Genomic DNA, 17,205 nt, shown 5'->3' with positions numbered 1-17,205 from the left:
GGCATCAGTATCGCCTGTTGTATGCTTTTCCACCGATTCAGCTGCTGTCCAGGTTCCTTCGCAGGTTGGCCTCGGAACCGAAAACGGTGATTCTGGTGGCACCAGACTGGCCTCGCCGGTCTTGGTACGCAGACCTCGTGAATCTGGCGTTCGACGCCGTCTGCCACTTCGAGAAGATCTCCTGTCTCAAGGGCCGATATTCCATCCTGCTTTACAGTCGCTGCCTTTAACGGCCTGGCTGTTGAAAGCCGGGTCCTGAAGGATAGGGGTCTCTCCCCTGAGGTCATTCCCACTTTGATCAAGGCTAGGGAGGCCTCTTTGGGGAAGATTTACTACCGTACTTGGAAGGCTTACTTTGCCTGGTGTGAGTCCAGGGGGTATTCCCCTCGCTCGTACTCGGTGTCAAGAGTGTTGGCTTTCCTTCAAACGGGCGTGGACCAGAGTGTAGCGTTGGCCACGATTTAAGGGTCAGATTTCTGCGCTGGCCGTTCTCTTTCAACGCCCTGTGGCGTCTAACTCTTTGGTTAGCACCTTTGTTCAAGGGGTGCGACATTTGGTCCCTCCTAGGAGGGAGCCTTTGCCTCCATGGGATTTGAACCTTGTTCTGTCCGTGTTGCAACATGCTCCCTTTGAAAATATCAGGGAGATCTCGTTGTCTTTGTTGTCCAAGAAGGTTGCCTTCTTAGTGGCGATCACTTCGGCTCGCAGGGTGTCGGAGCTGGCGGCCTTGTCCTGCAAATCTCCGTATTTGGTGATTCACTTGGATAAGGTGGTCTTGCGACCTAACCCGTCTTTTCTTCCGAAGAGGATCTCGGAATTTCACCTCAATGAGGATATTGTTCTGCCTTCGCTTTGTGCGAAGCCTAAGCATCCGAAGGAGGTGGCTTTGCATTCCTTGGATGTTGTTAGGGCGATCAGGGTTTACCTGTCATCGACTAAATCCTTTTCGCAAGTCGGATTCTCTCTTTGTCCTTCCTGAGGGACCTCGGAAGGGCATGGCGGCGTCGGCTGCTACCATCGCCAAATGGATCAGACTGACCATTGTGCAAGCCTATGCTTTGAAGGGGAAGGTTCCTCCTTTTCCTGTGAAGGCGCACTCTACCAGGTCTCTGAGTACGTCTTGGGCCTATCGTCATCAGGCTTCTGTGGCCCAGGTGTGTAAGGCGGCGACTTGGTCGTCCGTTCACACTTTCTCAAAATTTTACAAGGTGGATGTTCAGGCATCGGCAGATGCTTCCTTTGGCCGCAAAGTTCTTAGTGCGGCAGTGCCTTAGGGTCCCTTGTTTGGGCCCTTGGCTGTTGGGGTGTTTTTACCCCTAGGTTACTTGTTTTTTCTGGGTTGTTGCTCCTGTTGAGCACGTTTTTCCTGTTGCCCAGTTGGTTCTCTTACTTTGGTAAGGTTCCTTTCTCTGATGTGGGTACTGCGTTGCTTTAGGCGCGGCTGTTTTTTTTTCCCACCCCTCATGTCTACACTGCTATGGGACGTCCCCATTAGTGACGAATATGAAGAGGCGGCGACTGTCGGAGGACGTAAGAGAAAACGGAATTTTTGTAAAATCTTACCTGTAAAATTCCTTTCTCTGAGTCCTCCGACAGTCGCCGCCCCTGCCCCTCTTTTGGGGTTTGTTTATGTACTCTACTGCTATGCTACTGAAACTGAGTTGGAAATGCAGGGAGGTATGGACTGAGGGGACCACCCCCTGGGGGTTGGATATGCTAAAAGCTTTGATATTAATATATTCTGTTGCCTAGCTACTCCTACGGAGCAAAGGTCATTAACCCCATTGGTGACGAATATGAAGAGGCGGCGACTGTCGGAGGACTCGGAGAAAGGAATTTTACAGGTAAGATTTTACAAAAATTCAGTTTTTCTGCCTAGAGAAGGAGTAGGACCTAGGTTTCCTGCTGGGACTTTGGTCTCAGTTTTTTCATTCTTTTCAGAATATTTTATTTCTCTTTACTCACTTGCGAGTTAGTGTTCAGGGGGATCCTCCCGGTGATCTACAAGCAATGCTGGCTGGGGTTTCACACTGGATAACCTAGATCCTTATGGTCCCCCCAGACTGACCTACGAGCGTGATCAGGTTATAGTCCTGCACTAGGCCTCGCCACGACGGTGCCCCTTTCCGGATGGGGACGAGCCTGCGAGTGAATGCCACTCCGGGACATGACGACCTGGAACGCCCTTAGTCGCAGCATATTCCTCGGCTGGCAGCACCCCCACTGCGGGTGGGAGGAGTTCTGCCCTAAGCGGAGCCCACCCGGTCCATGGTATGGTGAGTAAGTGTGACTCCCCCTTGTCCCTGGTGAGCTTGGGGGGATGTGGGCCCTCTCCAGGGGTTAATAGGACCTGTACCTCCTAAAAGATCGCCCTGGGCTGTCGGGTACCCGGCCTTTGTGCCCTCTCCATCCCCACGGGGGGGCTATGTAACTGGGGAGCCTGGCGTCCTGAGGGGATAGCAATAGTACCTTGTCTCTTGCCGGGTATGGTTGTAGATCCTTGAGGCCGTCATTATGGGGGTCCCTGGCCACATGGCACACCGTGGGCACCGCCATCTTCAGTGTGGGCAATGTGCACATTTTCTCCATTGACTGGTATAGGGGAGCCATTTTCCCTGAGCTTCCTATCAAAATGTATTGGCAACCATTTTTGTGTAGTATAAACTGCACTGGCAGCGTGATTTTACATTCAAGCCGAGGTTACTTCCTGTGATGCTTCTTCCTGCTGCAGGCCGAGATTACTTCTTGTGTCTCTTCTCCATGCTGCAACCCTCCGTTCAAGAGGGTTCTCTCTGGAGGTGGTACAGTACTGGGATCTTTGCGGACATATCCCCACACGCTCTGCTATTAGTGTATATTAAAGGGGGACTCTGCAGACCGCGGCGATCGACGGTGGGAACCGCGATCTGTGCTTCTTGAAGTAACAGTACTCAGTAAAAGTTGATTTTGTCATGAAAAGGTTAATAGCTGGAAATGGCCGCTGCCTTCTCCCATCTTTGGTGGAGTCCTCTGATTCAGAGGCTGATGTGGTCCCCCGAATGCCCCCCTACCTGATGGGTCGCTGTCCTCAGTCAGATGGTAAAGAGGAACCCGTCTTCTTCAGCTGCAGTGCGGGAACGTGCTCTGGTGGAAGCCCTGATTTTTTTTTTTTTCAGTGAGGGAAACTTTAAAATTTGCTGATGAGCCCACACCGACAGGGATGTGGGTGGCCTTTGGCTCCCGCAATACCCAAAAGTCTGGCAAGGTTTTTCCCTGTTTCAAGACGTTTCATGATATTGTGATGACCAATGGCGGCGCGTTAAGCACGTGCTAGTGGTGCCAAAACGCTTGAATGCCGGTATCCTTTTGCTAATAGGGTCTCCAACCGTTGGGCCACCTAAGGTGGACCACCCTGTTTCCAGGTTGAACGAATCTACTATAGTGCCTGTGGAAGATTCCCCCGGTTTTCACGGATCCGGTGGACAGGCTAGTGGAATACCTTTCCCGTAATCTTCACGTGTTGGCGGGTTCCATTTTGAAACCGGTCTTTGTGTCTGTTTTAGTATCAGATGGTTACTGAATGAAATAGGGTTTTGAAAGGGAACTTGGGCCCTGACGTAGTTCCCCCAAAACCAATGGAACTTTTGGACTAGATGGCCCAGGCTCTGGTGCTCCTGTGTGATGCGTCCCTGGATGTGGCTCCCCTGGTGGCCAGAGTTTCAGCTGTGTGGTTTGCATTTGGGCACATGATTTGGCTGAAAAACTGGTCAGTTGACCAAGTTTCCAAGAAAGCCCTGACAGATCTCCCTTTTCTGGCAGAGCGTTTGTTTGGCGACTCACTGGATGAGTTGATCAAGGGTCATTCCTCCAAAGGTAACAGGTTTTCTCTTACGTCCTCCGACAGTCGCCGCCCACTCATACAGTCTTCACCAATGGGGTATTGACTTCATCTCCACAGGAGTAACTAGGCATAAGACTTGTTAGAAACAAAGCATTTACATAGACACACCCATGGGGGCTGTCCCACTGGTCCAATACCCCCCTGCAATAGCCATTCCAACTCAGTTTGTCTCCTGCCTAGTTAAGGAGTAAGATGGGCTTCCCTGTGCTGGGGCTACAGTCTCAGCCTTCTTCTTCTATTTTATGATTTTATTTACTGCAAATGTGATTTTTTTTCTTTGCATTACTAGCTGTTTATTTTGTCAGCGTAAGTCGGATCTTCGGATGAAGACGGTGTTTGCGGAGCTGGGAGTCGGACTGGTCGTCCTTGTTCTCCAGGACAGAGGGCCAGATGGAATCCCAGCCCGCCATCGAGCGTTTTAGCAGGCTATGTGTTCGCCCTGGCCTCGCAAACGACCCATCCCTGTCCGGGATGCAGCCGGTGAGGTGGCTACCTCACCCGGACGCCTCATACACGGTTATCCATGCACTGTTAGCGTCCTGCGTTTTTGGCTGACGGCACCCCTGCCATTTGAGGGTGGGCGGTTTCCCGTCGATTAGAGGCACCCCACGCCATCGGGTACAAGTAAGTACATTCTGTGTGGGGCCTCTGTCTGGGGCTGGCAGTCCTGTGTGTCTGTGTTATCCCCTCATGTCTGTGCGTTTTTGGGCTCCCTGATCCCGGTCCCTGCGGGGGTTTTCTATCACAGCCAGTGCGCTGTGTGGGTTTCTGGGGTCCCTCTCCTGTGTCACTTTAGGGTGCTTTGGAGGTACTGCTGCGGGGTTAAACACCGCCGGTCCGCCATTTTAGGTGTGGGCAGCATGTCTGGCTTCACTATGGGTGCTTATACAGCATGTATATGGTGTGTTTTTTGCGCCTTGCGGCCATTTTACCGAAGCCTCCCATTGCTTTACATAGGCATCCATGTTTCCTTAGCCCGCAGCCTCAGTTCAGTCTCTGCGGTGACATCACTTCCTTCCTCTACTCAGGAGCGACCGACTGCGCTGGTAACACATTTGTGGGGCTCTGTTCTGCTGTCCTTCTTTTTCTCCCTTGTGCAATATTCCTGGCTTCAGTTTGTCCCTGCGGGGGTCTGTGTTCCACAGTCATTATAGCAGTGTGCTGCGTGGTCCGCGGCGCGCTTAAAGGGCCAGTACCTAAAAAAAAAAAAAAAAAAAAATTGTGCAATGGAATCCCAGGACAGCAAATTCCCTCCAGCCTTGGTGGGGGATTCAAGTTCCTCTGAATCCTCTACTCTGACTAATTTGGCTGCTGTTGTGGCGACTTTGGTGTCCAAAATGGATGTGCTGATGACTGAACGTGCTGCTAGAAAAAGGCCTAGGATTTCTTTTTCTTCTGATTCTGAATGTGACATGGTTGCTGTAGGTAGCGTGCCCCTTTCAGGGTCTCGCTCTTCTCAGGACCCGCAAGAGTCTGAGGGGGAGGCGGAGGTTACAGGGGTGGATGATTCCCCCCTGGGACGCCAGAGGAACGTGCAGCTGTGGACGCGCTGATTTCTGCCATTAAAGAAACACGAAACACTACATTTAGAGGATGAGCCCAATCCTCCGGGCATTGTGTCCTCTTTTGGTACACACAGGACCCGCAAGACGGCGCAGGTTTTTCCTTGCCCCGTAATACAAAAATCCATTTTTTTTTTCTTGTTCAAATATTTATATTGAAATTGACATGCAAATTTTCAGGGAATATACAGCTGTGACTTGGAGGAGCAACGACATCCACGCAGGGAGGAACCGCTGATAAATTCTAAAAAAGACTAGACCTAGATAGGCAATTACTAGTAGAAACAACAAGTTACACATTCCATGGGTTTTAACATAAAGCGAGAATCAAACCAGTGGGTGTACAGAAAGCAAAGTTTCAGGATGTTAGCCAAGTGCCCTTCCCTTGCTCGGGGTTGGCTGTAAGGCAAGTAGATATTAGAAAGGATCAGAATAAAAGATGAGGCGGGTGGGAGGGAAAAAAGACTGTATGGGGGACTCTGGGTCGTCCAGGTGATAGTGGTTACTGAGGGATCAGAAGGGCGAGGTTTGTCTTGGGGTTCAAGGCTTCAAGAAGGATGCGTTGTAAAGAAGCCTCAGTTTTGGCATGTGCCATTGATTGGGTGGCCCTGTGTTTGGCAGCCAGAATACAAAGTACAGGCTTTTTTCCATACCTTTTTTTTTTTTTTTTGTCCTGTAACTTGTTTAAACTTGTATGTCCTGTAACCAAATATTCCTTTTCTGACCCCATGCAGATACTTCCAGGAATAACCAATGTTCATCCTTCTGTAAGGAACATGGCTGTCTTGTGCATTGGCTGCTGTGCCCTGCAGAGCAAAGACTTTGCAAAACAACACATGACTCTGCTTCTACAGGTAAGAAAACATGCAGTCCTCATGAATCTTCAGCTGAATATGAAGAGTTTTCTCTTGTAGCATACATCCTGGCTTTTGCTTGCTTGCTTTTTTTTTTTTTTTTTGCTTAATCTTGATGATTTACAAAGATTAAAGTGGCAGTTGAGGCAAAACCTGACTTAACGCTAAAACTGCTCTCTGCCACGTTCTAAACCTAAGCTATTTAACCCTGTGAAGCAAAAATAGCTATACTTGCCTAGTCTGCAGCTGATCAGGTCCGGTCTGGTCCAAGCATCAGCAGTTTCTGTGTGTAGGCGGGAGGCAGCCGACAACGGAAGCCCCATGGTAAGTCTATGGATGACGTCACTTCCCAGCCATCTCACAGCTTCCGCCACTGGAAACTGGACCGGATCTGCTGCAGAATAGGTAAGCTTTACAGGGTTAGATAGATTCGGTTTAGAATGTGGTAGAGAGCAGGTTAAGGCCCCTTTCACACGGGCGTTCCGTATGTCCGTATATATCACCCCATCCGTTTGCGGGTGATATACGGACATAATGCATGTCAATGGGATTGCGGATGACCATCTGCTGACATCCGATTTGCGTCCTTTCAGTTCTGTTCTGTTTTTTTAGAACGGAACAGAACCCTATTTTTCTTCCGTTTTAAAAAACGGAAAGGACGCAAAATCGGATGTCAGCGGTGTCATCCACTGACATCCGCAATCACATAGACATACATTATGTCCGTATATCATCCGCAAAAGCATGGCATGATATGCGGACATACGGACCGGATGACACAAGTGTCATCCGTGTCCGTTAAAAAAAAAAAAAGTGCCGCAGCGGATGAAATAAACTGAGCGGCCGTGTGAAAGAAGCCTTAGTTTTTGCCTTGACTTAACATGATACAAAGTATCTTTCAAACATATTAGAGTAAAGGGGGAAAACCCAGGTAGGCCAGCACAAGAAATACTGGTATAAAAGAGACTAAACCGCAAAGAACCTCTCGGCATAAAGTACAGCTAGTAAACTGCTGTTGCTATCCACCAGTGTCAAAGCACACATACAGTGGGGAAAATGTATTTGATCCCCTGCAGATTTTGTAAGTTTGCCCACTTACAAAGAAATAAAGGAATAATTTTTTTTCCCCATGGGTGTAGCCAGAATTTTCTTCTGCCTTGTGTCCTTCTCTTGTAGGGGCAGTATAACCCAAGGTTTAAGAATGACAGGAGCTGTGTCCAACGAACGAAATAGAAATAAATATTTCATCCCCTGCAGATTTTGTAAGTTTGCCCACTTACAAAATGCTATAAACTGAGTTGCAGTTCAGGGAGTAAAATAAGTATTTGATCCCCAAGCAAGACATGACTTAGTACTTGGTGGAGAAACCCTTGTTGGCAAGCAGAGGTAAGACTATTCTTGTAGCTGGTGACCAGGTTTGCACACATCTCAGAAGGGATTTTGATCCACTTTTTTTTTTTTTTACTGACTGACTAAGCCACTCCATGACCTTAATGTGCTTCTTCTTGAGCCACTCCTTTGTTGCCTTGGTATGCTTTGAGTCATTGTCCTGCTGGAAGACCCCTACAGTCAAACACTGAAGTGGAATCATGATTCTTTGGGGCTGTTTCTCTGCTAAAGGTACTGGCCGACTTTGCAGCAATGAGGGGCCATGTACTAAACATTTTGGATGAGAACCTTCTTCCCTTAGCCAAAACACTGAAGATGAGACTTCCAGCAGGACAATGACCCAAAACATACCGCCAAGGCAACAAGCGGTACTTCGACCTAATCAGTCGTTTCTTCCTAAGGTGGTTTATGATTTCCATTGAATGAAGACATTCTACTGCCTTCACTCTGTCCTAAGCCCAAGCATCCCAAGGAAAATGCCATGTATTCTTTGGCTGTGGTTCGGGCAATTAGGGTTTGCCTGGTGGTTACTCTTTCAGGAAATTAGACTACTTTTGTCCTCACGGAAGGACCTCGTACGGGCTTAGCTGCGACTGCTACGACCATATCCAGATGGCTTAGGCAGACAGTGGTACAGGCATCTTTACTTAAGGGTCAGGATCCACCTTTCCCTGTGAAGGCGCATCCTCTTAGGGTGCTGAGTGCCTCTTGGGCCTTTCACCATCAGGCATCAGTAATACAAGTTTGCAAGGCTGCAAACTTCACTAAACGTCTGTGCACACGTTCACTAAATTCAACAAAGTAGATGTGTTGGCATCCTTGGGTGGGTGCTTCTTTTGGCCGCAAGGTTTTGCAGGCTGCTGTTTAAAAGAGCAATTTTTTCTCTTTGAGGGTGTATGTTAATGTTTCAAGGTGAGCTCCAGTTGTTCCTGATTGAGCTCTGTTACCTGGTTAGCCAAGTTTAGCCTTTGGGGAATCACGTTCTTTCTGTGCGTTGTTTTCCCACCCCCTCATACAAATACTGCTTTGGAACGTCCCAATGGTTAAGAAGAATATGAAGCTACGTCTGCCAGTGAACGATAGAGAAATCCAGTTTTCTCTTACATCCTCCGACAGTCGCCGCCTCTTCATATTCGTCACATATGGGGTATTAGACTTTGCTCCGAGGGAGTAGCTAGGCAACAGAATATGTTAACAATAAAGCTTTTAACATATCCCACCCTCAAGGGGTGGTCCCCTCAGTCAATACCCTCCTACTTCCTGCAACCATATCTCAGTTTTAATGTCTAGCTTGTCAGGAGTGGCTGGCTCTCTCTGTGCTGGGACTTTCTGTCCCAGACTCTTTCTTCTTTTTAAAATTTTGTTTGAGTTTTCTCTCTACCTTTACTTAGCTGTTAGTTTGTCAGCGTTAGTTCTTCGGATGAAGAGGATCATGCGGACTGGGTCTCGGGCTGATCCCCCTGGTCGCAGGTCGTGGGTCAGTGGCTTCCCAGTCTGCCATCGAGCGTTCAGCCAGGTAACGCTCATGGCACAGTGAACGACCCATCCCTGTTCGGTGCAGGGATGATTGGTGAGGTGGCTACCTCACTGGACGCTGTGCGGTTTCTTAACCCCCATTGTGTGCGTCTTAAATGCGACTCTCCCTGCCTCATGTGCAGCGGTTTGTTCGCCTGTGCGGGTCCCCCACGCCATGTGAGGTAAGTGTATTTATGTGGGGACCTGTCTGTCTGGGGGGGTGTCAGTCTGGGACTGTGTAACCTGCCTCTATTCACACTGCTTGTCTCCCTATCTCTCGGCTGCATGCTGTGGGCTGCAAGGGGGGGGGGGAGCTGTATGACACTGTGTGTGTCAGACTGGTCAGTGTGAGAAGCTGTGTGCTGTGGGGCATGTTTTTTTGGCATGTTTGGGCATATACAGCGATCGCTGCGGCGATCTGACATGTATTCTGATTTTGGAATGTAATGTGTGTTTTAATGCACTGTGGAGCGGCGGTTTCGGCGCCAAACGACGCCATTTTGCCTACACTCGCTCCGGCCGCATGTTTTACATGCATGGCGGCCATTTTCTTGTAGCCTCCATAGGCTTACATAGAGCGCCCTGGCAGCATCACTTCCTCTTTCCAGGAACACCGATCGAGGCAGCAGCAGCGGCGAGGGTCTCCTCAGGTTTTATCCTTCTGTTTCTTGCTATCCATTGCCTGTGTTCAGTTTGCATATTCCCTGTGGGGGTCTTATTGTGCTTGAGTGTGGTGCGGTGGGCTGCGCTTGCCGCGCTTGCTTAAAAGGGGCAGTTAACCCTTTGTTGTCTGGCATTACAGGGGCAATGGATTCTCAGGAGGGCAAATTTCCTACAGCTTTGGTGGAAAGCCAGGGGACCGCTGTTTCCCCCCCAGGGGGGGGATTTAGCCACTATTGTGGCTGGCCTTGCTGCTCAGGTGCAGATGCTGGTGGCTGCTCAATCTACTAAAAGGCCCAGAGTTGCTCTTTCCTCTGATTCTGAGGGTGAAGGTGATGGGGCTGTTATGGCGGGGGCCTCCTTATCGGGGTCCCGCTCCTCTCTTGATCTAGTGGGGTCTGAGGTGGAGGCTGAAGTTGAGGGGGTTGATAATTCTCCCCCTGGCTCGCCTGAAGAGCTTGCAATCATGGATGAGTTGATTGCTTCCATTAAGCAAACGCTGCGTTTGCAGGACGAAGTGTGTCCCCCCGCTGCCTTGGCGGCTTATGGGACGCAGAGAAAACGCAGGACGCCGCAGGTTTTTCCCTGCATTGATGATTTTCAGCGCGCTGTTAAGGATCAATGGCGTAATCTGCGCAAACCTTTTGCGGTACCAAGTAGATTCAAGCTGCGTTAACCTTTTTCGCCTTCCACTGATGAAAGGTGGTGTGTGCCTCCCCCAGTGGATCACGCAATTGCGGTTTTGAACAAAGCCACTGCGATTTCTGCAGAGGATTCCCCTGTGTTCCGTGATGCCACGGATAGGAGACTGGAGTCTCTTGCCCGTCATACTTATTCTGTTACGGGTTCTATGCTTAAGGCTCTGTTTGCTTCTCTCATGGCGGCCCAGGCGATCGCAAGTTGGACGCAGATGCTTAGGCGCGTCCTAGTGGCCGACTCGGCCTCGCCGGCGACCCTGGATATGGTGGATCAAATCCACCAGGGTGTCATGTATCTGTGTGATGCGGACCTGGACCTGGTTCCGTTGGCTGCACGTGTGCACAGCGTGGCGGTGTTGTCTCGCCGCCTGGTTTGGTTAAAATGTTGGTCGGTGGACCAATCTTCACGTAAGACCTTAGCCAATCTACCTTATGATGGGTCTCGCCTTTTTGGGGAGTCCCTGGATGTGTTGATTAAGGGGATCACCGGGGGTAAGAGCACTCTCTTGCCCCATTTCCCCAAGGCTAAGGGGGCTTCTGGGAAGAGGCATGCTAATTTTCGGCCCCCTCAGGGGTCCTTTCGTGCCTTTCGGCCGCACTACAAGGGCAAACCGTTCAAAGGTCAAGGCTCTCAGAAGAAGCCCTGGTCTGGTAAACAGAAGTCCGGTCAATCCGGATCTGCAGCCCATAACAGTTCGGCCTGAAGGGGCGCCCTCACCCAGTTTTGGGGTGGGGGGACGCTTGCTCGGTTTTCTTCAGCCCTGGTTGGCCCGTGTGCAGGACAGATGGGTTCAGGAAATCGTTCGATCTGGTTACATAATCGAGTTTCTCTCTCGGCCGGAGAGCAGATTTTTTCCCTCAAATCTTCAGCTGTCTCCAGAGCGCTTGCGGGACCTGCACCTGGCGGTGCGGGACCTGAGGGCTCAGGGAGTGGTGGTTCCGGTGCCTCATCGGGACAGGTTTCGGGGGTTTTATTCCAATCTGTTCACCGTGCCCAGAAAGGAGGGCAAGGTTCGTCCAATTCTGGACTTGAAGGCTCTGAACCGCTCTGTGCGGGTTCGCAAGTTCCGCATGGAATCCCTGCGGTCGGTGGTGGCTGCCCTGGTTCCGGGGGAATTCATGGCCTCCATCGATTTGAAGGATGCGTATCTTCACATCCCCATTTTCGAGGGTCACCAGAGATACCTTCGATTTGCCATTGCGGAGGATCACTACCAGTTCGTGGCGTTGCCCTTTGGTCTCGCCTCGGCTCCGCGGGTCTTCACCAAGGTGCTTGCACCGGTTCTGGCATTATTGAGGGCCCAGGGCGTTTCTGTCCTGGGCTATCTGGACGACATTCTGGTTCGGTCTGCGACCAGCCAGGGTCTGGAGAAGGACCTGTCTGTCACGACACTGAGTCCGTCTGTTCGTCTTCCCTATCTGGGAATGATTCTGGACTCGGTGCAGGCGAAGGTCTTCCTGCCGGAAGACAAGCTCAGGACTCTCCAGGAGGAAGTCAGGTCCCTCAGGGACGTTCCGCACTCTCTGCGGACGTGTATGAGATGTCTGGGATTGATGGTCTCGGCCTTCGAGGCGATTCCATTCGCCCAGTTTCACACGTGGGGTCTCCAAGCGGAGATCCTGTCCAGGTGGGACGGGCGACCTCAATCTCTGGATCTTCAAATCTCGTTGAGTCATCGCACCAGAGGAAACCTTCTGTGGTGGCTCCAGTCCCCGTTGGTGTCCGGGGGCAAGTCGTTTCGTCCGATCTCGTGGACGGTAATCACCACGGATGCCAGCCTGTCGGGCTGGGGTGGAGTTCTGGGCGTTCTGTCCGCCCAGGGGACTTGGTCGGAGGGGGAGTCTTCCCTTCCGATCAACATTCTGGAATTGCGTGCGATAAATCTCTGTCTTCATCGCTGGACGGACCGGCTGCAGGGCTGCCCGGTTCGGGTGCAGACGGACAATGCCACGGCGGTGGCCTACATCAACCACCAAGGGGGCACCAGGAGTGCCCGAGCGGCTCGAGAAGTGGCCGACATTCTGTCTTGGGCCGAGACTCATGTCCCGGCGATAACGGCGGTTCACATTCCGGGGGTGGAGAACTGGCAGGCGGACTATCTGAGTCGCCAGACCCTGGATCAGGGGGAATGGTCTCTCCACCCGGCTGTCTTCCAGATGTTGTGCGCGAAGTGGGGTCTTCCAGATGTGGACCTGTTCGCGTCTCGTCTCAACAACAAGGTGAAGAGGTTCGTGGCAAGGACGCGTGACCCTCGGGAAGACGCGTCGGACGTGTTAGTGGCCCCGTGGCATCAGTACAGGCTGATGTACGCGTTTCCACCGATTCAGTTGCTGTCCAGGTTCCTTCGCAGGTTACACTCGGAACGCAGCACGGTGATTCTTGTGGCACCGGACTGGCCTCGCCGGTCCTGGTACGCAGACCTCGTGAATCTGGCGGTCGACGCCCCGTGGCGTCTGCCTCTTCGAGACGATCTACTGTCTCAAGGACCGATATACCATCCTGCTTTACAGTCGCTGGCTTTGACGGCCTGGCTGTTGAGACCGAGGTCCTGAAGGAGAGGGGTCTCTCTCCAGAGGTCGTTCATACTTTAATCAATGCGAGGAAGTCTTCCTCCGGGAAGGTTTATTACCGTACTTGGAAGGCCTATTTTGCCTGATGTGAGTCCAGGGGGTTTTCACCCCGCACGTACTCGGTTTCCCGTGTGCGGTCTTTCCTTCAAACGGGTGTTGATCAGCGTTTGGCGCTGGCTACGATAAAGGGTCAGGTGTCTGCGCTGGCCGTTCTTTTTCAACGTCCCGTGGCTTCCAACTCCTTGGTTGGCACCTTTGTTCAGGGTGTGCGGCATCTGGTCCCCCCTAGGCGGGATCCTCTGCCCCCTTGGGACTTGAATCTCGTTTTATCTGTGTTACAACGTGCTCCTTTTGAACAGATCAGGGAGATCTCGTTGTCTATGTTGTCCAAAAAGGTCGCCTTTTTGGCGGCGATCACTTCGGCTCGCAGAGTGTCGGAGCTGGCGGCTTTGTCCTGCAAGTCTCCATACCTGGTTATTCATTTGGATAAGGTGGTCTTGCGACCTAATCCTTTGTTTCTTCCGAAACGAGTTTCGGAATTCCATCTTAATGAGGATATTGTCTTGCCTTCGTTGTGCGCGAAGCCTAAACATCCAAAGGAGGTGAGATTGCATTCTCTGGATGTTGTTCGGGCGATAAGGGTTTACCTTAAATCGACTGAGTCTTTTCGAAAGACGGACTCCTTGTTTGTTCTTCCAGAGGGTCCTCGGAAGGGCATGGCGGCTTCGGCCTCTACCATCGCCAAATGGATCAGGCAGACCATTGAACAGGCCTATGCTTTGCAGGGGAAGGTTCCCCCTGTGCCTGTGAAGGCGCACTCTACTAGATCTGAGTACGTCTTGGGCCTGTCGTCATGGGGCTTCTGTAGCCCAGGTGTGTAAGGCGGCGACTTGGTCGACCGTGCACACTTTCACAAAATTCTACAAAGTAGATGTTCAGGCATCGGCGGATGCTTCCTTTGGCCGCAAGGTTCTTAGTGCGGCTGTTCCCTAGGGTCCCTTGTTGGGGACTCCTGGCTGTTGGGATAAGTTTTTGTATCCCCTGGTTTTTTGTCTTTTCCTGGGTTGTTGCTCCTGTTGAGCACTTGTTTTTTGCTGTTGCCCAGCTGGTTTCCTTCCTTTGGTAAGGTTCCTTTCTTTGATGCGGAGACTGCGTTGCCTTTCGGCGCGGATGCGTTTCCCACCCCTCATGTTTGCACTGCTTTGGGACGTCCCCATATGTGACGAATATGAAGAGGCGGCGACTGTCGGAGGACGTAAGAGAAAACGGAATTTTTGTAAAATCTTACCTGTAAAATTCCTTTCTCTGAGTCCTCCGACAGTCGATGCCCCCGCCCCTCTTTTGGGGTTTGGTTGTATACTCTACTGCTATTCCACTAAAACTGAGATATGGTTGCAGGAAGTAGGAGGGTATTGACTGAGGGGACCACCCCTTGAGGGTGGGATATGTTAAAAGCTTTATTGTTAACATATTCTGTTGCCTAGCTACTCCTTCGGAGCAAAGTCTAATACCCCATATGTGACGAATATGAAGAGGCGGCGACTGTCGGAGGACTCAGAGAAAGGAATTTTACAGGTAAGATTTTACAAAAATTCAGTTTTCTCTATCGTTCGACAGACGCAGCGCTTCCTATTCATAGATTCATAGGGCTATGCTCCTCCTCCTCCTAGGGATAGACACTAGGCAAAAAAAAACGTATCCACGCCTATGGGGGCTGTCCCAGCAGGCATAACCCCTCAGGCTCTATTCTCAAACAGTTTTGCTCTGCCTAGTGTCAGGGATAGGACCTAGCTCCCTGCTGGGACTTCGGTCTTCGCTGAAACAGGGAAAGTTTGTCATTTTTTTTGTTTTTAAACTGGTTAGTTCCTGAGGACCAAGATCCAGAGGATCTATAAGCAACAGTCGGCTGGTATTCGTACTGGATAATCTAGATCCTTAAGGTCTCCCAGTCTGGCCATCGAGCGTAAGCAGTCCAGAACTTTGCCTCGCCACGACAGTGCCCTGATGGATGGGCCTGCGAGTGGATCGTCTCGTCGGGACGCAAACGCCCTGGAACGCCCTGTGTCGCAGCTTCCCCTTGGCTAACAGCACCCCCTTCCCGGGTGGGAGATGATCCATTTCAGGGTGGTGTCCACCTTGTACCGTGGTATAGTGGTTAAAATGTCCCTCCAAAACCCCTGGAAGTTGCGGGGCGGACGTGGGACCTTCCTTGAAATGGTCGGACCTTAGGGGCCCCCTTGGTTCCCTGGCACCCCTTAGGATATACCCCTTAGCATTTTCCCTCCCCTTGCAGGTTTTTAGCTGGGGGGGCGGTAATAATGTAGCCGCTTCGGAGCTTATTTGAGGGGCGTGGATCCCTGGTTAGGAACCTTTTTGATGCCTTGTATTTCGGGACCACATGGCGTGCCGTGGGAGCCGCCAATTTGCTGTGGTTCATGATCTCTGTGTTCCCATTAGTTTGTATGTGCAATCATTTTATTTATTTCCCCATTGAGACTGTATTGCGGCCATTTTCTTGAGGTCCGTGGGCTGGACAGACATGCAGCTGTTTTTTTTTTTTTTCATGAGAGGCAGAGCTTCTTCCTCTTCCTGTGCAGCTCAGTGTTACTTTCGTTTTTCTACACTGATCAGACTGGATGTTTTTCTCTGGGCTCTGGTAAAGTTTTCTGGGGGCTCCCTGTAGGTTTTTTTCTCTCCTGCTCTGCTATTATACAATGTATAACAATACTAATCAGGGTTGGGGGTCTGCAGTATTAGCGTTGGGACTGTGGTTTTTGCGTTCTTAAAGGGACATGCACAAAAAAAAAATGTATTTGCAAATGGAGTCCCAGGGTAAAATTTCTTCCACAGACCCCCTGGAAATGACTACGAGACCCTCTGGTTCACAGTTGCAGCCAGAAATTGCATTTTTTTGCAAAGCTTGATGTCAAAAGTGGAATTTGTCTGTTCTGGTGTTGCCAGCTGCAAACGTCCTCCGCCCTCCCCTCCATCGGCAGAGTCCTCGGACTCTGAGATAGATATGGTCACCGCAGACCACCTTGAGGGATCGGTGTCTTTGCATTCTGATGGTGAAGAGGCCCTGTCCAGATCTGCAGACAAATCCCTGTCTGCATGAATGGACACCCTCACCTGTATCTGGGGTGGGGGACGTCTTTGTTTCTTTCCAGAACCATGGACCTCCTTGATTCAGGACAAATGGGTCTGCGAACTGATCCGATCGGGTTACAAGATCAAATTCAGGTCCTGACCGTTGGACAGATTTTTTTCCGTCCGATCTCCACCCATCTCCATATCGATTGCGGGACCTTTGAGGGGCGGTACAGGACCTGCTGTCCAAGGAGTGATTGTACCGATTCCCTCCTGGGAATGCTTTCAAGGGTTTTAGTCAAACTTGTTTACTGTTCCCAGAAAAGAGGGAAAAGTGCGTCCAATTCTGGTCCTCAAGGCTCTGAATCGCTTTGTGGGGGTTCAGAAGTTTTGAATGGAGTCCATTTGCACAGTAGTGGTGTCCTTACACCAGGGAGACTTTTTGGCCTCTATCAACCTCAAGGAGCCATATCTGCACATCCTTATTTACGTTGGACATCAGCGTTTCCTTCGGTTCGCTGTAGGAGAGCAGCATTATCAATTTGTGGCCTTACCGTTTGGTCTCGCCTCCGCCCCCAGGGTCTTCACCAAAGTGTTCGCTCCGGTATTGGCTTTACTGCGACAGCGGGGGATTGCGGTCCTAGGGCACTTGGACGATCTTCTCTTAAGAGCAGATTCCCATTCAGTTCTGGTGGGCGATCTGTCTATTGTCCGGACTCTCAATTTAAAGTCTGCTCTGGTTCCAACCTCCAAGTTGGTTTATCTGGGACTGACTCTGGACTCTGCTTCGGCGAGGGTGTTTCTTCCCCTGGAAAAGCTGAAAAAGTTGCAGAGGGCGATTTGCTTGCTATTATCCAGCAACCTGTCCTCTATTCGGACTTGCATGCGAGCCCTAGGTCTGATGGTGTCTACTTTTTTGAGGCGGTTCGGTTTGCTCAGTTCCACACGAGACCTCTGCAAAGGGAAATTCCTTTTCAAATGGAACAAAG

At 50.8% G+C, this 17,205-nt stretch overlaps 1 protein-coding gene across 1 annotated transcript in view; it reads left to right on the top strand.

Moving 5' to 3' along the window:
- NCAPG (non-SMC condensin I complex subunit G) overlaps nucleotides 1-17,205 on the top strand; it is a 234,944-nt gene that overhangs the window by 108,034 nt on the left and 109,705 nt on the right. The window contains exon 13 of the mRNA XM_082243654.1: nucleotides 6,177-6,296. Coding sequence (XP_082099780.1) covers nucleotides 6,177-6,296 — 120 coding nt within the window. The remainder of the gene's footprint in view (nucleotides 1-6,176; nucleotides 6,297-17,205) is intronic.

Source organism: Pelophylax lessonae (genome assembly GCF_965119305.1).
Source record: "Pelophylax lessonae genome assembly, chromosome: 1".
NCBI classification, from domain to species: Eukaryota; Metazoa; Chordata; class Amphibia; order Anura; family Ranidae; genus Pelophylax; species Pelophylax lessonae.
The sequence above is the reverse complement of the archived record's forward strand: the minus strand, read 5'-3'. Positions and strand labels throughout refer to the sequence as shown.